This window comes from Bos javanicus, chromosome 1 (assembly GCF_032452875.1).
Source record: "Bos javanicus breed banteng chromosome 1, ARS-OSU_banteng_1.0, whole genome shotgun sequence".
Taxonomy (NCBI): Eukaryota; Metazoa; Chordata; class Mammalia; order Artiodactyla; family Bovidae; genus Bos; species Bos javanicus.
In genome coordinates this window covers 68,878,492-68,904,914 of record NC_083868.1, presented here as the reverse complement: position 1 = coordinate 68,904,914, position 26,423 = coordinate 68,878,492, and the positions used below count along the sequence as shown (strand labels likewise).

At 45.4% G+C, this 26,423-nt stretch overlaps 1 protein-coding gene across 20 annotated transcripts in view; it reads right to left on the bottom strand.

Annotated features, from left to right (window-relative positions):
* The window catches only part of KALRN (kalirin RhoGEF kinase), a 689,867-nt gene that overhangs the window by 459,755 nt on the left and 203,689 nt on the right, over positions 1 to 26,423 (bottom strand). For all 20 annotated transcript variants that reach the window (XM_061408919.1, XM_061409480.1, XM_061409007.1 and 17 more), the window contains exon 3: positions 20,117 to 20,231. In XM_061408919.1, the coding sequence (XP_061264903.1) occupies positions 20,117 to 20,231 (115 nt within the window). The remainder of the gene's footprint in view (positions 1 to 20,116; positions 20,232 to 26,423) is intronic.

The window sequence follows — 26,423 nt, the reverse complement described above, 5'->3', positions numbered from 1 at the left end:
AGGTGGCCAGAACAGGCCACTATGAGGAGCTGACATTTAAACAGTGGCCAAAACTATAAGGAGGAGATAGTTAAGGGAATGTTGTAAAAAGAATAATGTAGGCAGAGGAAACAGCCTGAGCAAAGGTCCTGAGATGGAAAAGAGCCTGTGTGCTGGCTGATCCTTCACTATGGGGAGGAAACAGGGGAAGTGAAGTTCATAAGGAAGCGGGAGACCAGCAGCCAGAACTGGCTGTAAATATTGAGGAGCTCCAAACTCTAACCTGGAGAGAAATATAATCTGAGAGCCAAACTTGGGGCAGCTTTTTTTTTTTTTTTAATTAAAGTGGGACAGACACATAGATTGTTAATTATTATTAATCTACATGTATGTTCATGAGAATCTATGTCTGCTAAGTGTTTTAAATGCATTATCTAATTTATTCCTCACGTGAAACTCACAAGTAGCTTCTATTATTATCTCACCCTATAGTTAAAGGAACTAAGGCCCAGAGAGGCTGAGTAACTTGCTAAAGTCATCAGGAAAAAGTAAAATCATATTTGAATCTAGTCTGATTGCAGTATCTGTCGTGCTGCCTTGCCTCAGAGAGAAACAGAACACTTGAACCTGAAGAAACGTTAGTGCTTACCCTGCTGATCCTTCATTTCAGAGCTAAGGGCAGCAAATTCCAGAGGAGGGATGCGATTTGTTCAGAGTCACACAGTTGGGTGGATGTTTTGTATATTTAGCTTCGCTGGTGGCTCAGGTGATAAAAGCATCTGCTTGCAATGCAGGAGACACGGGTTCAATCCCTGGGTCAGGAAGATCCCCTGGAGAAGGAAATGGCAACCCACTCCAGTTCTCTTGCCTGAAAAAGTCCATGGATGGAGGAGTCTCATAGGCTATAGTCCATGGGGTCGCAAAGAGTCGGACACGACTGAGTGATTTCACTTCACTTTGTATATTTGAACCAGACATCCAGTTGTCAATCTGCCCATTCCATGTCTTCTATTAAGCCACAAGAAGTTTGGAACGGAGACATCAAGTAATCTGGTTTGCAGGGCCAGGATATCCTATTTTGAGCATCAAAGTTCCTTCCCTGGGAATGAGGACTCTGCTGTTTATGGTTCCACTGAGCTCTGGCAGTAGAGAGATAGCCTGATCCCCTGTGCCCCAGCTTCTGTGGTGCCAACTGAGATTTACCCCATATATATGAGTGCCTGACAGATTCTCACTTGGAATAGCTACTGGAATAAATGTAACAATGACCCATCCTGGTGGCAGGTGGGGGAGCAGAGATCAGCAATGAGTACCACTCCAGTGGAACAGGTGAGGAGGCCTCAAGGGCGTCTGCTTAGTGTATGCTGATGGGAGCTGCTCAGGTGCTGTTAATTGTGGGATACAGGGTGTGTCTGAATCCTAGTGTGGGGACCTGGGAAGGCCCAGAGCTTGGGCTATGATGGAGCAGAAGTAGATTTCAAATCAGACCTATTCACTGAGTAGTCCAGGGAAGGAGACAAACTGAACACTGGGGTAGAGGGCTGGGCTGGTCACTGAGGAGGGAGTGAGGGACAGGACGGCCAAGACAGATGGGAGGACTTCCTGTCTCACAGGGCAGCAGGGCCCTACCACAACACAGCTCTGGCCCCACAGGAGCAAGCAGGACCCACAACGCAGGATGATCTGGAGGGATGATGAAGTCTTACCACGGTGCATGGACAGTTCACAGCAAGCAACAGAAACCAGCAAAGTGTGGAATGAAGGGTAGCCCCAAGAAATCTCCCACTTCACACTTTCCTTAGAACTACACTCTACCCATGTCTCCCTGACATCATTTCAAGCTGAATTTCTCCATTCAGAATTTGAGCATCAAAAAAGGTCCTTGGAGTTCTGAGAAGAAAACCATGCCCTGACCCATTTGTGTCTGAGTTCTCAAGCCATTCCCAGGCCATGGAGAGTCCGTGGCTATGGGATCCCGATTTTGTTTCGCTCATTTTGTCTATCACGCTGATCTGTGTTAACCTGTTTTCTGCTCTTTGGTGCTATTCTAATAGCAGCTTTCTGCTGATTGCCCCAAACCACACCACACCCACTTTCTTAAACAACCAGAAATCAGCAGGTGTTAAAGAGAAGTGTTAAAGACACATTAGCACCTGCTTTAAGCTTTCTAAATGGTATAATCAGAACCAAAAAGAACATTGGAGGAGGCAGTGCCTTACAGAGCAATGAGAATATCCTGTAGTGAGTAGGAGATCAGTCACACAGACAGTTCTCAAACTCAGCCTGCACAGCATGAAGGGTCCTGTTGGCTGTATGTGAAAAGGAGAGGAGCCTGCACAGCATGAAGGGTCCTGTTGGCTGTATGTGAAAAGGAGAGGAGAAGCTCAGAGAGGGGGAGGGCTCCCGTGCTTGTCCTGTACCTCTTGGCAGACTCAGGGGTGTCTGTCCACTATCAGCTGGCTTTTATAAGGTGATTCATCTACCATCAAATCCTTATCAGGATCCATGTTAATCCATCCAGAGGGTTTTTTTTTTTTCCTTCTATGTTTGTTTCTTTAAAAAAAAATTATTTATTGTTAGCTGTCCCTGGTCTTCGCTGCTGCACAGCATTTTTTTCTCTAGTTGCTGTGAATAGGGGCTACTCTCTAGTTGGTGCATGGGCTTCTCATTGTGGTGGCTTCTTTTGTTGCAGAGCACAGGCTCTAGGATGTGCAAACTTCAGCAGTTGTGGCACGTGGGCTCAGCAGTTGCAGCCCCCAGGCTCTAGAGCACAGGCTCAATAATTGTGGTGCACAGGCTTAGTTGCTCCACAGCATGTGGGATCTTCCCGGATCAGGGATCAAACCTATGTCTCCTATGTTGGCAGGCGGATTCTTTATGTTTTGTTTCTGTATTTTGTTTTGATTTACTGGAAGACACTCTCTGTCCACTTTTCCAGGGTATGATTATTCCAAACAACTTGTGTCTTTTCTATCCAATTACCAACACATCTTTTGCCTCTGCACCTCTGATCTGTGATGCCAGGGCTACAGGGCAAAGCTCAGAGATGATCCTTTATCCAAAACAAAGTCTCAATCCTTTCTCTGTAATGTGGGGAGACTGACTAATTGGTCTCGGGTTTCGGCTCAGCAGTGTTTAAAAGTTCCCTGGAGATGTGAACATGCAGCCATGGTTAAGTGCCCCTACAATAAACATTCTAGAGATTTTCTTGCCTGTTTCTGGGTCTAAGAGCTCCCACTTGCCAGTTCCCCACCCTTGACTACCAGAAGCCAAGCCAACTCTTGCCCAACTTAGCATCCCAGGTAGACCTCGCAATGGAGTCCAAATAAAGAAGGGTTATGTTTTCTACTGCTTTAAAGTTTGCTGTCTAATTCCACCCAAATGAAACTGTTTTTATAATAAAAAAAAAAAGGAAAAGAAATAAAACATTTTGACTGCAGCTGTGCCAGAGGCAGAGATGTAGCCGATTCTCTTTTCTATCCATGGACAGAGTGTGGTGAAGATTCAGGCCCCAAGATTACTCCCACATCCCCAAGTATGGCCATAAAGTAACAGGTCAATGGCCTAAAAAACACAGCAAGACCTCTGCACCCACAAACTGACTTATTCTCAATGCTGTCTTTAAAAACACTTTCTAAAAATAAAAAACCAAAAATGCTCAAAAAGAACAAGATTTTCCAGCCTACAGACAGTCAAAGGAGCATGCCATAGACTGAAAGGAGCTCCCAAGAAGAGTTCCAGAAGTGGCCCAACTAACAGTAAGATCAAAGTAAAAGGATGCAGCCTTCCAAAGGAAGGTACCTGTGGGGGCCAGCCTGGTTAGAGGCATATAAACCTAGAATGTGTTAACCTACCAGGTTATATTACCTGACAGTCTCACATTCTCTGAAACACAACTTCCATTCACCAAAGAAAGACACCTGCTTTCTAAGCCAGACTGGTCTGGGGCAGGGCACTTGGAAGGAGGTACTCTGAGCTAGGAGAAAAGGATCTGGGAAACTTGGGAGAAGCACCAAAACCATTGCTCCTAAAAGTTTGAGGCTGGCTGGCTAGAGAGAGCAGGTGGCAGAGGGGCGGGTCCAGGGGTGTGGGATGGAAACTGACATTTCCATTTCCCAACCTCAGCCTCCTGTCCTATTTCCTATTCTCCTTCATAGAGTTGTTCACCCCCTCCTTCTAGGGCATTCAGAATATGAAACAGAAATGAAATGGAAACCAAGGGAAAGAAAGAATGAATGAAAGCCCCAAACAGCAACCTCTCCACACTGCCCTCCCCTGCCGCTCCCTAGACCATCCCCAAGGCCATGCTCCTCTGGCCTTCACCATCTGCGCTTTCCCATAGTCAGGCCAGGTGAAAAATCAGGCATCTTTTTTTTTTAACTTAAAAAAATATGCATCATTATAAATTGCTCATACTTCTGTGAGTAGTAGGCCAAAGACTGAATCCACATTCCAAAGACTGTAATCTAACCACAGTGTCTCAGTCACCCCAACTGTCAGACACAGGGAGCTTTTCCAAAGCCGGGAGACAGAGAAGAGAGTTGACCCAGGAGAGGCTGCAGCAATGTGCCATGTGCCACTCCACCCACAGAACAGGGACTTCTTGCTCACTGCAATCTCTGTTGCCATCACCACTCTTCCTCCTCCTCTCACTGTACCTCCACCTCTCTCACCCTCTCAAGAGGATCCCCTCCTCTCCAGCTGGGCTCCACTTTCCTAGCAGGGCAGGTGGAATCCTCATTAATAAACCACACACTTCCTCCAGGAAATAATCATTGGTCAAAACTGCCTGCATATGCCTCCTCTCCTCCCTGAGTAACAATCACTTTCTTGAAAGCCCACTGCTATCTCCCTGTACATACAGACAAATGCCCAAATAACCCATCAACACAGACCCCTCAGCTGTCTTTACGGTCACTGTCAGGGCCAGGTCCACTGGACTGCTGAGGCAGGAGCTTCACTTGGCGCAGAGCAGGTGGCCTCACCCAGCTTCTACCTTCTGACACCAGCCAGGGTCTCTGTGATTTCCATGGTGGAAAATCTCAGGCACAGGTGTAAACCTGAGAGCAGTGAGGGAGGGAGTGGAGACCCAAAGGAGAAAGTCAAGGGAGTGGGACATGTCTAGAATTTAAACTAAACAGGAAGGGCTCCTGCATGCCTTTGCCCTGACCCACAGCTAGCTTAGAGACTCTGAGAGCTTGTGGGTAAGGGGATAATTCCTCCACACAAGACTCCAGGGAGGCCCTGACCCCAGTGACTGTCAGGAGGCAGTTCAAGGTTGTAACCACCAGCCCCAGCAACACCACTGGCCAGCTGGCTGACCCTCAGCATCTCGCCACACTCTCTGAATAGCACTCCACCCTTTTAAAGTGAAGGGGTTGGCTTGGCTGACCTCTGCAATCCCTTCCTGCCTCAAATTCCAGGATCCTAATCCATCTACTTCTTTTGAAATTCAGTTCAGATTATACATCCAATAAACTGTCTCTGATGACATCCACTGAACTGCTATGCTTATTTAACAACTGCCTAGAAAACGTATAGTTTGTTTTCTCCAGTGGGTCCTAGGATCTCTATCAGACTGAAAGCTTTTCCAAGGCCAAGAACTAGGTGCCCTCTCAGTCTGCAAGTTCAACCTGAAAAAAACCAGAGGATTATTTGAACATCATTTCTAAGTTTTTGTGTATGTAAACTAAACAATTGTCCCAATTATTCACAGATTTAAATCTGGACTGATTTGCAGGTGTCCTAATGGAATACTTTATGCCCATCGGGGCTAGGTCAGGGGGAGGAATGGTTCTTGCCTTTCTCCAGGTCCAAAACAGGGAATTTCTTCCTTAGTAAGTAAGTTCTGAAGTCTGAGTTTCCTGCAAAGGAAAACTGCCTCCAGTCTAGAAATGAGAGGACAGTCTCTTCTGGGACAGGGCATCAGGGTGGAGAGTGTCACAGCACAGGTTCAAACCTTGCCTGGAGCACCAGGCCAAGAGGAGTTTCCGTGCAAAACCTGGCACACAAATTGCTAGCATTGTAAACATGAGATTCCAGCTCAGGACTGCATGAAACAGTCTGAGATAAGAGGGAGAAAAATGTATTGGTTTTAGAGTTTTTCAATAGTTCTCAAAACCAAAGCTGGTCCTTGTTTGACCTAGAATAAGATGGGGGGTGGGGCAGAGGAGGGAGGCCCTGAGAGAAGGCGAAAGAGGGAGCAGGACCATCAGAGTGCACACTTGGATGATGTCAGTAAGTGACTCGGAAAAGCATTCGTCCTAGCTGAGTCACGGTGGCTCTGACAAAGCGCTCGTGTCTGGGTTCCGGAAGAAAAAGGGCTGGCTGTCACACTTGCTCGATATAGAAACAGGAATACTTCTTGTTGATGAGACAGCGTCCACTCCCAGCTCCCTGGCATGCTCCTCCACATTCTGTCCTCTGATAGAAGGCTCTGCAGTGGAGCCAGTCCACCCACCCAGCCCAGGCCCCCTGGGTACAGCCCCTTACAGAGGAAAGAAGACATCCCAAAGGAGCCCTGGGTCTGACTTCAGTGACTTCATATCTGGAAAAGAGAGGCTGGCATTGGCTCTGATGGGATGAGAGGGTGAGACACTGCCCTTTTCTCTTGGGGCTCTCCCAGTCTAAGGGAATTCAGCCAACTTGCAAGGTGCTGCTCTGTAAACTTCCAGCCAAAAAAGACCCACTGACCCGCCCTCAAGCTGTTTTCCATCTATCAGGGAAAAAGCTTTGTGAATAATCAGAACTCATGGAAGACAGGGGACCCATCACCACTACCTGATGGGTTTTCCAGTTTCAAAAGTCTTCTTCAAATTTTTTTCAAAGTATTTTGTTCTGCATAGGTGATGCCAGACTTTCAAGAGAGAAATTCTTTAAAAGTTGTTTTATCTAAAGCAATCCAAGGAGAGATAAGGTGGAGTAAAACAGGTAAGGGGGAAATCTCCTTCTTATAATAAAAGCTACAGTGACAAACTGGCATAGAGATTTCCCACACTAGTAAGTATATACACCAGGATTATACTCTTTGCACCAAAAAGCCCTACATGGTGATTTTTTCTTGTTCTCATTTCCCATGTTTGGAGAGAAAAAATAGAACCTTTAAGGGGAGGTTTGAAAAGACAAATTAAGATGTCAATCTTCAGTGTTTGTGGCTAATGCAAACAGTGAGGGAGACAGTAGAAATTTCAAGAGATAAGTATGCCTGGGGCACTGCAACTTCAAGTCTACCTAAGACTGAAGACAAACCAATAGGAGTGATTTTCTTTTTAAAAAAGGATTTTATTTTATAAAAGGAAGAATTGATATAGAGATTCTACATTATTTAAGCATTTTTACCCAAAATACCATTATTATAAAATTCTCCATTTCAACTGGAAATTATTACATATTCAAGCTAAAGATTTCTACAAACATTATTTAATATTTCAATGTGAAAGTGTAAGTTGCCCAGCCAGGTCTGACTCTTTGCAACCCCATGGACTATATAGTCCATGGAATTCTCCAGGCCAGAATACTGGAGTAGGGTAGCCTTTCCCTTCTCCAGGGGATCTTCCCAACCCAGGGACTGAACCCAGATCTCCCACATTCTTTACCAGCCCATGGACTATACAGTCCATGGAATTCTCCAGGCCAGAATACTGGAGTAGGGTAGCCTTTCCCTTCTTCAGGGGATCTTCCCAACCCAGGGACTGAACCCAGATCTCCCACATTCTTTACCAGCTGAGCCACAAGGGAAGCCCAAGAATACTGGAGTGGGTAGCCTATCCCTTCTCTAGCAGATCTTCCCAACTCAGGAATTGAACCAGGGTCTCCTGCATTGTAGGCAGATTCTTTACCAACTGAGCTATCAGGGAATTTAATGTTAAGCTCATCCCGTAGTTCAGGAAAAATAATTATCACTTAGTGATTACTTAAGTTTAAATGTTTCAATAAAAATTTAAAAAGTAAAGCCTAGAAAATCTAAGGTCTAAGGAGGAGAGAGCATAATATTTGGAGCCCTTGACAAAATCCACCTGTATCTTCCCTGGAGAAGGAATGGCAACCCACTCCAGTATTCTCGCCTGGAAAATCCCATGGACAGAGGAACAGCTACAGTCTATGGGGTGGCAGGGAGTCACACATGACTTAGCGTCTACACCATACAAACCATCTCCATCTTCCAGGCAGCTGAGCTAATGTACTCCACCACTTGGTGGCAGCATACCTAAACTGCCAGAGTGTGAAAAGGGTAAAGTGTTAGCAGTTCAGCTGTGTATGACTCTGCAACCCCATGGAATGTGGCTCACCAGGCTGCTCTGTCCATGGAATTCTCCAGGCAAGATTACTGGAGTAGGTTGCCATTTTATACATATATAAGGCTTCCCTAATGGCTCAAATAGTAAAGAATCAGTCTGCCATGCAAGAGATCCAGATTTGATCCCTGGGTCGGGAAGATCCCCTGGAGAAAGAAATGACTACCTACTAAAGTATTCTTGCCTAGAGAACTCCATGGGCAGAGGAGGCTAGCAGGCTACAGTCCAAGTGGTCGCAAAGAGTTGGACACGACTGAGAAACTAAGTTTCACTTTCATACGTATATAATAAAGGCAGTCTCAACAAAACTAATGGAGAAGGCAATGGCACCCCACTCCAGTACTCTTGCCTGGAAAATCCCATGGATGGAGGAGCCTGGTAGGCTGCAGTCCATGGGGTCTCAAAGAGTCGGACACGACTGAGCGACTTCACTTTCACTTTCCACTTTCATGCATTGGAGAAGGAAATGGCAACCCACTCCAGTGTTCTTGCCTGGAGAACCCCAGGGATGGGGGAGCCTGGTAGGCTACAGTCTATGGGGTCACACAGAGTCGGACACGACTGAAGCGACTTAGCAGCAGCAACAAAACTAAAGTGACATAACATGAAGTGTCAGCATCCAGTATATTCCTCCCAAACATGCACTCATCTCACATGCTGGCAAAATAATGCTCAAAATTCTCCAAGCTAGGCTTAAACAGTGTGTGAACCTAGAACTTCCTGATGTACAAGCTGGATTCAGAAAAAGCAGAGGAACCAGAGACCAAATTGCCAACATCCACTGGCTCATAGAAAAAGCAAGAGAATTCCAAAAAAACATCTACTTCTGCTTCCTTGACTACACTAAACTTTTTGACTGTGTGGATCACAACAAACTGTGGAAAATTCTTCAAGAGATGGGAATACCAGACCACCTTACCTGCCTCCTGAGAAATATGTATGCAGGTCAAGAAGCAACGATTAGAACTGGACTTTGAACAAAGGACTGGTTCCAAATTGGAAAGGAGTACATCAAGGCTGTATATTGTCATCCTGTTTATTAAACTTCTACAGAGAAGGCGATAGCACCCCACTCCAGTATTCTTGCCTGGAAAATCCCATGGACGGAGGAGCCTGGTAGGCTGCAGTCCATGGGGTTGCGAAGACTTGGACACGACTGAGCGACTTCACTTTTACTTTTTCCTTTCATGCATTGGAGAAGGAAATGGCAACCCACTCCAGTGTTCTTGCCTGGAGAATCCCAGGGACAGGAGAGCCTGGTGGGCTGCCGTCTATGGGGTCGCACAGAGTCAGACACGACTGAAGCGACTCAGCAGCAGCAGCAGCATGCAGAGTGCATCATGCAAAATGCTGGGCCGGATGAAGCACAAGCTAGAGTCAAAATTGCTGGGAGAAATAACCTCAGATATGCAGGTGACACCACCCTTATGGCAGAAAGCGAAGAGGAACTAAAAGTCTCTTGATGAAAGTGAAAGAGGAGAGGGAAAAAGCTGGCTTAAAACTCAATATTCAAAAAACTAAGATCAAGGCATCTGGTCCCATCACTTCATGGCAAATAGATGGGGGAATAATGGAAACAGTGACAGACTTTATTTTCTTGGGCTCCAAAATCACTGCAGATGGTGACTGCAGCCATGAAATTAAAAGATGCTTGCTCCTTGGAAGAAAAGCTATGACCAACCTAGACAGCATATTAAAAAGCAGAAACCTTACTTTGCCGATAAAGGTCTGTCTAGTTGAACCTATGGTTTTTCCAGTGGTCATGTATGGATGTGGAGTTGCACCATAAAGAAAGCTGAGCACTGAAGAATTGCTTTTGAACTGTGGTGTTGAAGAAGACTCTTGAGAGTCCCTTGGACTGCAAGGATATCCAACCAGTCCATCCTAAAGGAAATCAGTCATGAATATTCATTGGAAGGACTGATGCTAAAGCTGAAACTCCAATACTCTGGCCACTTGATGCGAATAACTGACTCATTAGAAAGACTCAGAGGCTGGGAAAGATTGAAGGCAGGAGGAGAAGGGGACAACAGAGGATGAGATGGTTGGATGGTATCACCGACTCATGAGTTTGAGCAAGCTCTGGGAGTTGGCGATGGACAGGGAAGCCTGGCGTGCTGCAGTCCAAGGGGTTGCAAAGGGTTGGATGTGACTGAGTGACTGAACAGAACTGAAACATACACAACCCCAAATACCAGTGAGGGGCATATGATAGAACCTAACCAATGACAGGTGAAGAGAGAAATAGAAACATGTTGAAAATATTTACATAATGAGAGAGGGAATACGTATGCTTAGTTGCTCAGTCGTGTCTGACTCTTTGTGACCCCATGGACTGTAGCCTGCCAGGCTACAGAAAGCTGGGTCCCAGAATCCATAGGATTCTCCAGGCAAGAATATTGGAGTGGGTTGCCATTCCCTTCTCCAGGGGATCTTACTGACTCAGGGATCGAATCTGGGTCTCCTGCAATGCATGCAGATTTTTTACCGTCTGAGCCACCAGGAAAGCCCCAAAGGGGGAGGGCGAAACAACCCCAAATCTGGAACCCACAAAGTGAAAAATACATCCTTCTTCCTCAATGCCAAGCTCTCTCTCTGGTATCCATATTTAGGGATCTCCCTCACTTACAACATTCCAGACAAATGAATTTGAATGAAATTTAAATCATCCTGATTCCCCAGCATGAATTCCTGAAAAATCTGAATACTCTGGAACTTATTTCACCTGCAACGCAGAAGTTTACCTAATCTAAGTGGAAACAGCAACATTAGCTTCCTAATCAGCCTGCTGTCGGTAAGCCATAGATCTCTGAATCCTAAGAGAGCGAGCAAATGACTGCACCTAAGCTTTAGAGGCTCGTTCAACATTGCTGCCCAGAAACAAACTCCAAGGAGACCCAACTTTCTCAGCGGAAGGCAGATGAGGACCTCAGCTCAGACGAGAGCAGAGGAGATTAACTACCACTTTATGCCAAGCCAGGAACTCAGTGCACAACTAGCCAAGGAGATGAAATATACCCAGAGGCAAAACAAAAGATTCACCAAGGGCAAAAGCAATTAAGTCATCATAGATTTCTTATCAGATTTGAACTTTAATGTATGGTCCCCCTTTCAACATTCCTATTAGTTTAGGCAAGTTAAAGGAATCCTCCCCTGGACGACCCCAAAGGGTAATTCTTTTATTCTTTCAAATCCAGGGATAGGTTTAAGTGCATAACCCTAAATTAGGGTTCTTGATGATGGTAATGACAATGTTTTCACAGGGGGTTCTGGTCAGTGAGGAGTGTAAAAACTTAAATTTGGAGAAACAAAAAGACTTGGAAGTCTATAGCAAGGCATACCGGAACTATAAATTGGGAAATTTGGAAAGAAACGTGGCAATGCAGATCACTAGCCTTAAAAAAATCCAAAATTGCCACGAATCTATCCCCAAGAAACCATTTAAACCATTTAAAATGTAGACAAAGGTTCATACACCAAGAAGTTTACTGAGAGTCATTTATAGCAATGAAGTTTTTAGAAATGACTTGGCTATCTAATGATAAGGTTAATTAGAATATGGTGTATCCAAAGATATACTATTATGCATAAAATGTTATGAAAATATTCTTAGGGTATAATAGTAAGTGGGATAAAACATGAAGCAAAATTAAATAAACAATATGATTCAATTCTGCTTTACAAAATCTCCAATAAAAAGAGATAGAAAGAAAAATGTCAATATACTAATTGTTTATATTTCTAGAGGGTAGAGTTACAAGTGACTTAAAATTTTTTTCTATTTTCTGCATTTATTTTTATAATAAATAAATAGTTTTCTAATTTTAAAATAGGCCAAGACTTTATCACACTATTAGGTGTGTGTATATATATATATATATCCATTAATTCAGTATTTATTATAGTGATGATATACTCCTATATGATACTGATCTTATTACTATTACTACTATTCCTTTTAGCTCTTATTCTAACCTTAACCATTATTGTAACATTGACTTTAAGGGACTTCCCCTAATAGCTCGGTTGGTAAAGAATCTGCCTGCAATGCAGGAGACCCTAGTTCGATTCCTGGGTCAGGAAGATCCGCTGGAGAAGGGAAAGGCCACTCCAGTATTCTGGCCTGGAGAATTCCATGGACTGTATAGTCCATGGGGTCACAAAGAGTCAAACACGACAGAGCGACTTTCATGGGACGGGCCCAATTTAAGGACTTTTCTGTAGCTCAAATGGTAAAGAATCTGCCTGCAATGCAGGAAACCAGGGTTCGATCCCTGGGTTGGGAAGTTTCTCTGGAGAGTGAAGTGAAGTCTCTCAGTCGTGTCCGACTCTTTGCAACCCCATGGACTGTATGTAGCCTATCAGGCTCCTCTGTCCGTGGGATTTTCCAGCCAAGAGTGCTGGAGTGGATTGCCATTTCCTTCTCCAGGGGATCTTCCCGACCCAGGAATGGAACCCGGGTCTCCCGCATTGCAGGCAGACGTTTTACCATCTGAGCCACCAGGGAAGCCAGGGACTGGCAATCCACTCCAGTATTCTCGCCTGGAGAATTCCATGGACAGAGAAGCCTGGCGGGCTACAGTCCATGGGATCACAAAGAGGTGGACATGACTGAGCGATTAAGACACACAAACCTGACTTTGATAAAGTTGTGCTAGACACAGTGAAGGACAAATAACAAAACAAGGTCCCCACTGCCAAGCAAGAAAAGGGAAAGAAATCAGCCATCAGCCCCTGCTGTGTGCCAAGACCTTGGCTAGGTACCTTACATGTGTTCTTACGTGATCCCCACTACCTTTGTGTCTGGTGATATCTGTGCCTATTTTACAGGTGAGGAAATTTGTCAGCTACATGTACATTTCTCCTCCCAGAGGGGAAGGTTCACAGGTTCATTCTTCCTGGGCTGGAACACTCTGCATAATTTCCAAGATCAGTAATTGTCCTTGAGGCCACTCCTTCCTCCTCTACTAGTCCATAGTTCCACTCCCAACAAGTCAGTGGCAGTGTCCAAAGTCCCTTCTATGGGTCACGTTGAAGATGCACGTGAAGAAAAAACAACACTCCCCTCTCCATCAGGGGTCCTTCTGTCCAGTGCTGGGTCCTTGATTCATCACCTAAAGGCGTTTACTGGAAGCATTTCTGGAATAATGAGAGCAGCTTCTCATAGTTACGTTATGACCACATGGTTTCTGCCTCTGATTGTCCAGGTTATTGTTCTCCAGGGAATCACAAATGCTTGTCTCTGCATGTGAAGCATCACAGTAGGCTCTTCAGGGTTTCCACAAGCCCCCCCTGGGCCCTCTGCCTCAGGAGACACCAGCATAGACACACACCTGCCAAGTCTGGCAGTGGCATGGTCAAGAAAGTGAACTAACTTCAAAATGCCTATCGGCTGACTGCTAAGTAATGCCAGAATCCTGCTTCTGATATCAGAGCAATGCAAGATCACTCCAGGCAGGTGACTGAGTGAAAGAAACATCTCAGACCCACGGAAACAGAACAGGATGAGCACCCTAGAATACAATGGAGACCACCCCCACCTATCCAGTTTATATGTTCAGGGTCCCTACTACAGACTTTCATTCATCTCTTTAAACAGTTTCCAAGGTCTTCAGTGCTTTAATTTTTTCACAGCATCCCTCAGTGTAATTCACACTTAAAAACCTTTGACTGTTCATCCACAGATGAGCATAAATGAATAGAACTGTGTGTCTAAAACTGAGCACACATACATGGGAGAGGAAGTTTGAGGCACCAACCCCCACCTCCATCACCCTGCACACCCACAGCCACCACGGGTGTCTTGGCCAGCAGAAACCTGAGCTTCAGACAATCACCACCTGCATTTCCCACCTGCAACAACCTTCATACTTAGAATCTAAAGAGTATCTTGGATGACACAGGTTTGATGGGACACCACTGCCCACCATAACTAGAATCATCCACCCTTCTTCTCGGAGAAGGCAATGGCACCCCACTCCAGTACTCTTGCCTGGAAAATCCCATGGACAGAGGAGTCTGGTAGGCTGCAGTCCATCGGGTCGCAAAGAGTCAGACACGACTGAGCGACTTCACTTTCACTTTTCACTTTCATGCATTGGAGAAGGAAATGGCAACCCACTCCAGTGCTGTTGCCTGGAGAATCCCAGGGACGGGGAGCCTGGTGGGCTGCTGTCTATGGGGTCGCACAGAGTCGGACATGACTGAAGTGACTTAGCAGCAGCAGCAGCATACGTAAGCAATAAAAGATATTTAAAAGGGATCTGGAAAAGGATAAGATTTAGGCAAATGTCTTCATTGGCTCTATTTTCTGAACTTTACATCACATTCTTTGCAGTCTTCTTTAATTGATGGGGCTTCCCTGGTAGCTCAGCTGGTAAAGAATCTGCCTGCAGTGCTAGATACCCTGGTTCCATTCCTGGGTTGAAAAGATCTGCTGGAAAAGGGATAGGCTACCCACTCTGGTATTTGTGCTTGCCTGGTGGCTTAGCTGGTAAAGAATCTGCCTGGAATGCAGGAAACCTGAGTTCAATCCCTGGGTTGGGAAGATCCCCTGGAGAAGGGAATAGCTACCCACTCTCATATTCTGGCCTGGAGAATTCCATGGACTGTGTAGTCCATGGGGCTGCAAAAGTCAGACACAACTGAGCAACTTTCATTTTCACTTTCACTTTCAGATCAAAGGGCAAGATACCACTGGCACATCTCAACAGGCCCTTACAACAGACACATTCAGTGATGATAGATTCCATAGCTTGGGTTCTCTCATGCTGAATACAGTGGGAGGAAATCCTTGCAGCTTTCACCCCTTCATCTTTTAACTTTTTGGCCCTCTCTATTTATTTCTATTTTCTGGTGACACTGCACAAAGACAGTGCTGGCTATAAGCCCAATTTATCTGTTGCTGAAATTGTAGAATAAGAACAAATTATCAGGTAATAAGCTGAATATTGGCATGTTGGTCTGATTGACATTACAGAATATCCCATCATTATTTCTTGTCATTTTTCCTCACCAGTATGATACCTGTATTCCCTGCTAGAACACTCAGCATCTCAGCAGCATTGCTATTAAGTGCCAGATACATCAAGGTGCTAACAATCAGTGCCCAGAGGAGCCGCAGAAAGCTGATCATGACAAAGCAGGATAACAATGAAGAAGAGGAAGAATACAATGCAATAAAAATAACCTGGGATTTCTTTACTAGATACTTAGAAATTTCTATTCCAAGCATATGGTCAACTCCCAATAATCACAGTGGGTAGACTATCCATACTATGAGCAATGCTCGGGCAACTACTTACTCTCAGCCTAGATTTTGTCTCTCAGTTTCTAGGGACACTCATCCACTGCTTGTTTCTGAGTATTTCTTTCCCACTCCTTTCATGTAAAAGTAATTACAAGCAGATATCAGGGCAGAAGGACTAAAAAGTCAGATAAGTATAGGATGGACGAGAGAAAAGATAACACAAGTTTGCCAAGATCCCTAACTGTGCTTCAGTTTATGGTAGGCACTCAATAAATATTTGTTGAATTAAGTGAATGAAGTTATCAGAAAGTTGAATTAGGAGACTTTTAAGGCTTTTCTTCCTACCCTAATTTCATCACTCCTCAAAATAAGATAACAGAAATCTCGGAGAAGCCCCATGAGATAGATGTTCAGACTCATCAGGAGCAAAAAAGGGAAGTTGGAAAGGACTCATCGCAGGCTGAGATGGATTCCAAAAGAGTAACTGCTGCTGTCACAGTCACACTCTAGAATCATGTTTCGCCCCACCCAGAATGCAAGGGGACTGGAAAAGAGTTCTCTTAGAATTTAAGACACACACAAGATCTGAAGTGAAATTCCAGGCCTTAAATAATATAGGGGATTTGAGAAAGAGAGTATGTTTATGGGGTGGTAATACTGTTTTGAGGTTATAGATGTCTATAACGTGTTTTCCCCCAGTATCATAGAAACACAGAATTCAGGGCAGGAAAGTTGAACAGTCTTATGGACTCTGTGGGAGAGGGAGAGGGTGGGAAGATTTGGGAGAATGGCATTGAAACATGTGAAACGTCATGTATGAAACGAGATGCCAGTCCAGGTTCAATGCACGATGCTGGATGCTTGGGGCTGGTGCACTGGGACGACCCAGAGGGATGGTGTGGGGAGGGAGGAGGGAGGAGGGTTCAGGATGGGGAACACATGTATACTAATTAAATAATTAAAATTTTAGAATAAAATAAAAAAAAGAAATGATCTGATCGGCCTCCAACCCACTGTAGAAGTCTTGGACAGGAAGCTCACTTTCTCCAGGGGCAGCGGCAGCAGTGCTGGACAGCTCCCACCTGGGCAGATCATCTCTCCACTTCAGGTCCCGACCTCTCTAATTTCTACCCTTGATGCGACAGAGACCATGCCTGTTCCCGCCTCTTAGGGGCAGCACAGCTCTCCTGATACCTGAAGTCAGGAGTCACTTTTCTTCCATTTTCACCCCCACCAGAAAACATCCTTCAACTGCAGAAACAGTTTGTGGATCCCTTAGTATGCTGCTCTCCTGACAATATTCTAACTGGTCCACATAGCTCCTAAAAAGGAGCTGGCAAGGTTCAGTGTAGCAGACTGAATGCAGTGGCCCAGACATAACCTGTTGGGACTTTTTCTTCCCATTCATTTCATACAACCATCCTTCTTCCCAGACTCTCTTGGGTTTTTGTTCCCTTTAGCTAGCAGAAACCTTTTCCTTTTAAATCACTTACAATCTGTTCTGTCCCACTTTTGCTTAACAGGTCAGAAATAAGTTCTTTTAATTGTTCACTTTCTGTTTAGAATATGCAGTAGCTGCATGGATATGATAAACCTACCAGAAAGAAAATCACACCCTTCATATTTATAAAGGGCACACTGTAATAACTCATAAATTATCACAACCCTCTGTTTAATTACCTATTCTATAACAGTGCCCAAAGCGGCCATCGAGCTGATTGGTCCCTTAGATTCTGGGATCCTCTTTCATCACTTATTGACCCTGTTTGCTTGTCTTCTCTTGCTTCATCCCTACGCTACCAGCACAGTTATATACTGTACTGTCCTTTATGGTCACTGGTTTGGCACTCAGTAGGCAAATACTTAGGTTTTTCCTAACTTTCTCAAAATGTCTGTTCCTGCTCACCATGAATCCTAGATCAGCCTGGCTTATAGAGGCTCTAAATATTTGTAAAATAAATAAATGATAAATGCTTGAATAAATGAGCGTCACCCACAGGTGATTACCCCAGTCTGAAGAGCACATTCCACCTGACAGAAGCCTAGCTTTATAGCCTCCTTGGCCATGACCCAGAATAGTCTATTTCTTCTAGTCAGTGTCACCTGCCTAAATCTAGCTGTTCATTTTTGCAGATTCCTTTCTTTCCAAAGCCAGGGCTAAGCAGAAGAATGGCAAACACTATCTGGTGTGCTAAGTGCTTCAGTTTCCTCCCCAGACCTCACTGTCATTGGAATAACCCTGTTCAAGGTTTTGTTTCCAATAGTCATCATGTGTGAACTTGTGGCCAACAGAACTAGGAAGCGATAGGTGGGCATGACTAGTTGGTAAGCTCTTCAGCCTGCCAGGTACACACACTCCTGGTAAACATAGGCCCCTTGGGAGGGAGGCAGTAGGCATCCCTGAACAATTTTTCCCACTGAAAGTAGCAACAGCATTTTTGCCTCCCACCTGCCAGAACCTGTGAACCTTTTCTGTTATCAGGAGCCTAGGATGCAATGCTTAGGACTACCCTCAGGGAAGCAAAAAGCCTGAATCTACTATGCTCTTTCCGTGATAACCTATTGTTTATACTTTTTCATGACCTTCCTCCCAGCTCTTCTTGAGTTTTGTTCCCCTTTACCTAGTAGAAATCTTTTCCTTTTTAATTGCTTCCAATCCTTTTTGTCCCAGCTTTGCTTAAGTCAGAATTAATAAAATGTTCTTCCAATTCTTTCGCTTACTATTAAAGAAAAGAAGAGTGTGCATTAGCTTCAGGGATGTGATAAACCTATCAGAAACAAAAACATACCCTTCAGGATCCCAAATTTCTTCTGACCGTGAAAGAACTAAGAGTCTGTCATGGGTCCCCATGAAAACTCTTCCTGTAAATTGCTTTAGGAAATGCTTGGTGTTATGCCTGTTAGTAGTATACTTGGGAAAGATGCCTTTAAAATTGCTTAGCCCCTCAATGGCTAAATTGCTAAATTACCTACATCAATCATGGGTTATTTAATTCATCTCCTTGCCTCCAAGACAGATGGGAATATTTCTTCTGAATAAAGACCTCCTAAGGGGAGGGGGGGCGGGCGGGGAACCTTCTGTTCTATTCTTTATCCAACTCTCTTATACTCATAGTTTAGAAGCTCTTCTTTGGATACAACCTAAGTCCATTTCATTGGAGCTTAAGACTTCTTACCTTTATTCTGGTTCTCTGTGGATACCATAAAGAAAAAAAAAAGCCATCATTTGACATCTATTTGTTCACAGCCTTCTGCTCAGAGCTCTTCATTCTGTTCAACATCCTTCCAAGCATTTGATGACTGCCCTTAAATCCCCTTTACCACCTGCCCACCACCATCCACCAATCCTTATACATGTGTCTCCCCCATAGCTCTTTCAAATGCAGTGATTGCCTCAATTGACATCTGTTTCAAGAACTTAATCAGCACGTTCAACAATTATCCAAGGTCTCCCCGCAAAGGCAGAGCTCCTCTGTACAATTTACTGCTTCCTCTATAAAATGCAGAGAGACAAGATGAAAGTTCTAAAAGCCCCAGGCACCACTTCTTATTTGCCACAACAAACACTTGACAGACTCCAACCCCACTAAGTCAGAGAACAGAGTTCTCACTGACCGTGAACAAGGATGGGGAGAGCACCAGGGTAGGAGTCAGGAGGGCTCTGAACCAAGCTCTGCCACTGACCACCACCACCCTGTAAGCAACTCCAATCCCACACAGATGTTGTTTCCAAAGTAAAACACGACATGTATTTGCTTGGATTACTTCTCAGGGCTCTTCTGGCTCTCACATTCCATGTTCCTCTAACCATGCAAAGGCCTCTCCTCCACCTTCTTAAAAGATAAATTCCATGTCCCTAGCATGTCTACCTTGCCACCCTCTGAGCGCAGCACCACCTAGAAACACTCAGAAACCAGTGTTTCTCAATCATTTTTTAAAATCATCATCCTGCCACAAAAGAGGCTTTTTATACTTTTTTCCTTAATCAGCCCCAATGAGATTTTAATACCATGAATATATTGTATATATGTTTATGCACTATATATTTAACTGTGCTTAATACATGAAAGTTTTTTTTGTGTGTGTGTGCCGTACACAAGAACCAATTCGCATCCCCCTTGGAGGCAATATTGCCCCCATTGAAAATTCATGACCTAGATTGAGCTGAAGGCTGCCTCTTGAATGATATAAGTGGAGCTATTTGCCCTAAACTCTAAAAGCCACAAACATATTCAAAAGCCAGAGGTTTTTTAGAAAAAAATCCATTACACAAGCCAGAGTGGAATCAGCCAGAATTTTCATTTCCCCAAGGCAAAGAATGGCTTCCCATCCCTGCCCCCACAGGCCACACTGTCACCTGTTCCAGGGCCTGTCCTGGTCCTCTAAGCCTGGAAACTTCACCTCTGCCCATGGTTCCAGCATCCAGCTTCCACTTTGTTCATATGAATCCCAGCAGTAACAATGGGAATGCTGGGAATGAGGTGAACAATAGGTATTGACGTAACAGAAATAATTAGAATCCATTCCAAGGGCAGACAGCTTACTTGCATCAGGCCAGCTTCCCCCTCTCTCCCCTGCAGAACTTTCACCTTACCTTGGCACGCTGGCCAGATAGGTCACCAGTTTCCGCAGGTCTTCCTGTCTTATTCTGTCATGATTGCTGCGAGCAGGGAAGGTCAGGATGGGTCCACCTCGCTTATCACGGCCCCCTGCAAAGAAGAGAAGGATGTTTAAGAAAAACCAGCTAGAAACTGCCACAGAGGAAAAAGAATTCTCCTGAGTGCTAGATAAAACAGGCAGAAAGATGGTACCCAGAGAAATCTGGTCACTGCCTTGGGCAAGGGCAAGGAGTTTAGATTCGTGACCGTGGGCAAGTCTTTTGACATCTCTGTTGCCTCATCTGCAAAATGCAGATGAAAATAATGATGACTACATTACAGGGCTGCTGCAAGACTTGATAAGATGGCACATGGCGAAGCACTTTGAGAAGTACTCTCTACAAATACGAGATGATAATGAAGGAGGTGATACTTGCTCTTACTGAGAAAACAAGCCAATCAAAGTGCTATGGTCTTTGGAAATTCAAACTCCAGTTTACTTCTCTTTGCAGACCTCTATGAGCAGAGTGCTCAGGGTTAACTGAATACCGTGGTGAGAAGCCCCTAAAGCATCCAGCTAGGACATCATTGCTAGGAGGTTTTTAGGTTCATAGAAAAGACCTAAGTGTGGTCTACACAGCCAAGGATCCACCCCTGCCTGCCTGCCTGCCTAAGTGCCACCTGTCACTCTTGCTGGAGAAGCCCATGAATCTTCATTGGAAATAGGATGCTCAAGGTCTTAATCACTGCAAACGCATATGTACACACTATGATTACAAATGTCTTCTAAACATCTGGTTTAAAAAAAAAGTGGGGAGGAGTAACTGCGACAATGATCATTGTTTGCTATCAGGATGCTGGGGTTTTACATGGTTGCTTTTTCTTTCCTCTATTTTCCAAACTTTCTACTCCTGATTTATTCTGTGATTAAAAATTTATTCATTAGTGGATGCTATGATTAGGAAGCAGGACCAAATTTCCCAAAAAGGTTAAATGAGGACAAAGCTAAGGTGCAGTAACTGTGTCCTTACAGGCACTGGCCATTTCACAAAGAAGACTCTGTCATGATCTCAGGCTGCCACCTGACACCCCCAGAGCAGGTCTACAAAGGGATCTAGTGCAAGAGGGAGGAAAGGCTGGCAAGGCCACCACCAATACTGGAAAGCAAGCTTAAAGGGCAGCGCCTTGAAGAAGGGCACTTTCCAAGCCTCCCAGGATCCCACTCAAGTATGAGTTCATGAATATTGTTTCCCTCTGATTGTGGGGTCCAGAAATCACAAGACAGAGGGAGTCTAAACAAACAAAGTCCAACTCATTGCAGGATACTCCTCAGGAAGAAATAAGAAGGCTGCAAGGAGAAAAAGGTCAAACAAGATCATGGCCACTGAGAGATCTGGCCCTGAAGGAAAAATATTTCACCACCACCATCCCCCCTCCCTGCAGCCCCCACCCAGCCGTATTTGTGTACACATACCACAGAGTTGGATCCTGACCCCCAACTTCAAACCTTAAAAACCACAGGCTCTCAGCTCTGAATATGGGTGACCAATCTCATCTCATCTACCTTGGAAATGATCCCCATCTCCCAACTGCCTTCACAGGGGGAAGAGGAAGTAAAGGGATCAAGAGGAAAGTTTCCTCAAAGCTAGGAGGCTCTCCCTCACTATCAACCTTCGCCTGCAGTGTTGACCTCATTTGAAAGATTTTCACTCTTGGGTGGTTTTAACTGCAGCTATTGCCTTTCTCACAGTCTTTCTTCTGTGGATGGTTTAAGAGAAGGGAACCTGGGGAGCCAAGGTTGGTGTGATGGCAAAGACTACCTAAGAGGCTTGGAAGGATGTGGGCATTGTCCCTCCTGAGCAGAAGCCAGTTCTTCCCTGGGAGTCAAGAGTTTCATAATCTTGGCTGCAGAAGGTTCCAGATGGTGGTGAGTGGTGGCGGGGGACATGGGATGGGGAGGGTGGGGGAGATGACCCAGGGGAGTGGAATCCCTTCCCTCCAGGAAAAATGAATGGATATGGAGTCCAGAGTGGGCAGCAGGACCAAGTCAGGTATTTTTCAGAAGGAAGATTAACTTGCAAGATTGTAGGAAGAAAAGGAGGAACAGGCATAAAGGAAGAGAATCTGTGCTGGAAAAAATGGAGACAAGGGATGGATAAAGGCTTCAGGACAGGTACAAGAGGGGGGGCCCTGATCTTTTGTCTGTGGTAGACTCAAAGAGGAAGGAAAAAACAGACATAAGTTAGAAAGACAAAAAGTTCAGCCTGCCTAGGAGACACTTTGTCTAGGTAAAATAGTGTTGAAGGTCAGAGTAGGCTTGAGGTACTGGGGAAAGGGAGGATGGACCATCTTTGGAGAGTGTTCCTAGAGAATGGACAGCCAGACTGGGTATGATGTAGGTTTAAGGGTAGGTGCAGGTATCTGGCTTTAATGAGAGCTCTGTTGAAGGTCTGGCCATGGTGTCCATGCTAGCCTGTAACCTGAGCAAAGGCAGAACAGAGCTCATGCATAGATTAAGTGGGGAGGACTTGGGGAGGAAGGAAAATGGCCTGCTTCTTTGTGAGTTCTCAAAGGAGAGGGAACAGCATATGTTTTATTTACCTGATATCCATATTTCCCCAACTGACAGGGGAACACCAGAAGCAGTCATGGGTAAGAAGATAAGGCTACAGACAGACATATCAAGGTCAAGGTCTTGAATGTGCGTGGCTACAGTAAGGAGGTGGAAGACTTCAGTGCCAAGGAGATTGAGGAGCCATGAAGCTGTAGGATTTGACTGATAATTAACATGAGTGCTGAGGTTCCAGAGGGCACTAAGTAGAGATAAAGAATGAGAACCCTTTGCTGAACTCAAGGTGCATTGTGGAGTGGGCCCCAGACAGTGGAGACAAAAAAAGCAAAGTTTTTAAAAGTTGATAGAGATGATGGCAGGATCTTCAGCAGCGCCATCCCCTTACTTATCCAACACCTGCTGTTTGCCAGTTAATTGAGGCTTTGGTGCTGGGAATAGAGGCTGGGAATATAGAGGATAAATAGGGAGGGAGTGGTCTGATGTGCTAGAAAAGGCACTGATCTCCTTCCGCAAAAGCAGGGCAGGACAGGCCTAGGTAGGAGGCAAGTTCAAAGGCAAGGGAAGTTAAGGCTTTGCTGATTGAGGTGGAGGAAGATGGCACTCATATTTTTCAGGGGGAACCAGGCTCCAGTGGGGACAAGTAGATTAGGGTAATTTTGGAGGAGGACAAGAAAAACACCTCTAGGGAATCATACCAAAAGTTTGGCCCATACAACTGTAGTTCTGCAAGATGCTGATGGATACACAGGGTATTTTTAAGAGAATGTGTTATTTGTATTTTGGGAAATGCTTTCATGTTTTGAATGGACAGTCTCCAAGAAGGTGGCTACAATAGGCAGCATTACCCAAGTTTACTTGAGAGTAAGCCCTTTTTTCTTTTTTGAGGATCATCTCATGTACCTGTTTTTCTATGGAACATGCTTTGAGACATGGGTCCAGAGTATAAATGGTGGTGCCATGGCAGTGTGGAGTTCCTCTGAGAACAAGGGGCATGATGTTGATGGTGGATAAGGTGGCAAAGAGGGACATCGGGAGGAGCCAGATGAGGGTGTGAGCACACACAGAGAACAGGGTGAAAAGGGTCTACACAGGGAGGCTGGAGAGAAGGGACAATGGGTGCTGAAAGTGGGAGGCAGAAGCACATGAAGGAAGCTGGAGAGAGAGCAGAGGGAGAGCCCATGGCTGAGAACACAGAGCAAGATGGGGCAGGGCTGGAACGATGCAGGCTGCCTGAGCACAGCCACAGATTCTGTTGCACACACGTGCACTCGCCCACACACTGGTGGGCCCTGGATTATTCCAAATGCCCGTTCCCATGGCAGCACAGCTTCCCCTTGCCTTGGCCACACCAGGGCACCAGCAGGGGAGGGGGCTTAACCAGCACTTGGTTTCTCTGCTCAACACTTCCTGCAGGGCTTTTTCTCAGAGAGACATGGATCCGGTACACTGCATTACTTAATTCTGGGTTTCTTTATTTTTATTTTTGTGTTTGGTCTTCTAAAAGCTTAGGATACAAATGCCTTTTTTGGTTTGTTTTTTGTTTGGGGTTTTTTTTTTTAGCTGCAGCCAGTCATCTCTCTGGCACCCTCAGTGTCCTTACCAGGCACAGAAGGACAACACTCCCTAAACCCCAAAGTTCCTAGCACCACTTGCAAATGAATAAGACTTACCTCACATAGAGAACAGACTTGTGGTTGTCGGGGGAAAGGGTGGCCCACATGGACACGTGGGCATGAGTTGCCCACTGGCCCCCTTGGTCCCATTCTGGGAAGCAGCTACCTGCCTCTCACTTGACTGACCATCTTTCTGGCACATTGCTGCTCTGTACACCCTGAGGAAACCTCCTGACGCTTGGAAAGCTCTTTTCTAGGGCTGGCTGGACCCTGCTCCAGGGCTCTAATGGAATTCACATGGGAAAAAATAAGCCACAAACAATCAAGCTAGGGTCCCGATGCCAGACTGTAACATGTCTGCATTCATATGCCCTGAACTGCTGTCCAACAGGATGGTGCTCAGAGGGTATGCATTAAAGCCAGGATGACCTCCAGGAGGAGGCAAAGTGGGAACTGACTTTGGAAGCAGAGGAATGGCTCAAAGGCACTGCAGATAGAGGGAGCCTCAGGCATAAGAGAATGGAAGGATGAGCAGGACACCTGGGCAGAGGTAGGACACCTGTTTAAACAGGCTCAAGGCATTAAAGAAGAGGAAGAGAAACACTCTGGCTCCCTAGAGATTGTGGCCATGTCCTGGGAGCCCAGATGATGGACAGCAGTAGAGGTCAGAGCCCTGGTGCTACTCAGCAGTCCCAAGACTTCTACACAAGGTCTTCCCAAAATGCTCAGTGAGCACTCAGATCCAAGTCTATGAAGGCTTCAGAGGCTGTCTTCTGTCTCCACCCATACTGAACTCACTGCCACCTGATCGAGTCAAGGATCCAGCCTAAGCTTCAGCTTCTTCAGTGACAGGGGCTCATTACCTAATAAGATATACCAGTGCCTAATGCTAATGGAGAAGGGGAGCTTCCCAGCCACTCTAACAGCAAAAACAGTAGCAAAACACTATATTATTATTACCACTACACTGCTGTGCTTAGTCGCTCAGTCGTGTCTGACTCTTTGCGACTTCATAGACTGTAACCTGCAGTAGCCTGCCAGGTCCCTCTGCCCAGGCAAGAATACTAGAGTGGGTTGACATGCCCTTCTCCAGCGGATCTTCCTAACCTAGGGATCAAACCCAGGTCTCCCACATTGCAGGCAGATTCCTTACCGTCTAAGCCACCAGGATACCACTACTACTGCTACTACTACTACTACTAATATAGAATGCACTTAGTACTTACAAAGGCTTGACTACTCCCATCACATACTCCGCCTTCACTTCCCATCCCTACACTCTGAGTTATCAGTCTCCCCTCCAGCGGGGGGGGAGACACCTGCTGCTTGGTTTCTCCTTCCTCAACCCCCCCGCCCCCTTTCTCCCTTCTCTCCATTTTGGCTGTCACCCATCAGTGCGCCCAGCAGTGCCTATGGAGTGAACCCCTGCACTGAAGGACTCTGCTGGCTCTTTCCCTGTGATTCCATTGTCACTCCTTGTAGATGGCCAGAATCATCCAGAAACAAAAGTTCAATCTATGAAGCCTAAGTACCTGGGTGTATTTTTTTAAAAATCTGATCCCTGGCTATGGACACTGCCATTCCCTCAGCCCCTGCTAGAGACTCTGAGCCAGGAGGCCTATATTGATGGCCTAGAACTGGCACCCATAGTGATGCTGGTACACCTCATAGTTCAGTTTCAATTACATCAGCAGTTACCAGACTTTTTCTTAAAGGGTCAGATGGCTGTGGTCATCTGGTCTCTGGTAGAACTACTCAACTCTGCTATTACAGCAACAAAGCAGCCATTGGCAACACTGGTAGTAGACTGAATAATGGCCCCCAAGCATATCAAGCCCTAATCTCTGGAACCTGTAAATGTTACCTTATTTGGAAAAAGAGTTTCTATAGATAGTGATTGTTAGCGCTCTAGAGATGGAAAGATTATCCTGGGTGGTCTGAGTGGGCCCCCAAGTGAAGTCACAGGTATCCTTACTGTGAGGCAGAAGGATCTAACATAAACAGAAGAGCAGAAGGCAATACCACCAAGGAGGCAGAGATGGGAGTGGCATGGCCACAGGCCAAAGGATGCTGGCAGCCCCCAGAAGCGAAAAGAAGCAAGAATCAAAGTCTCCCCCA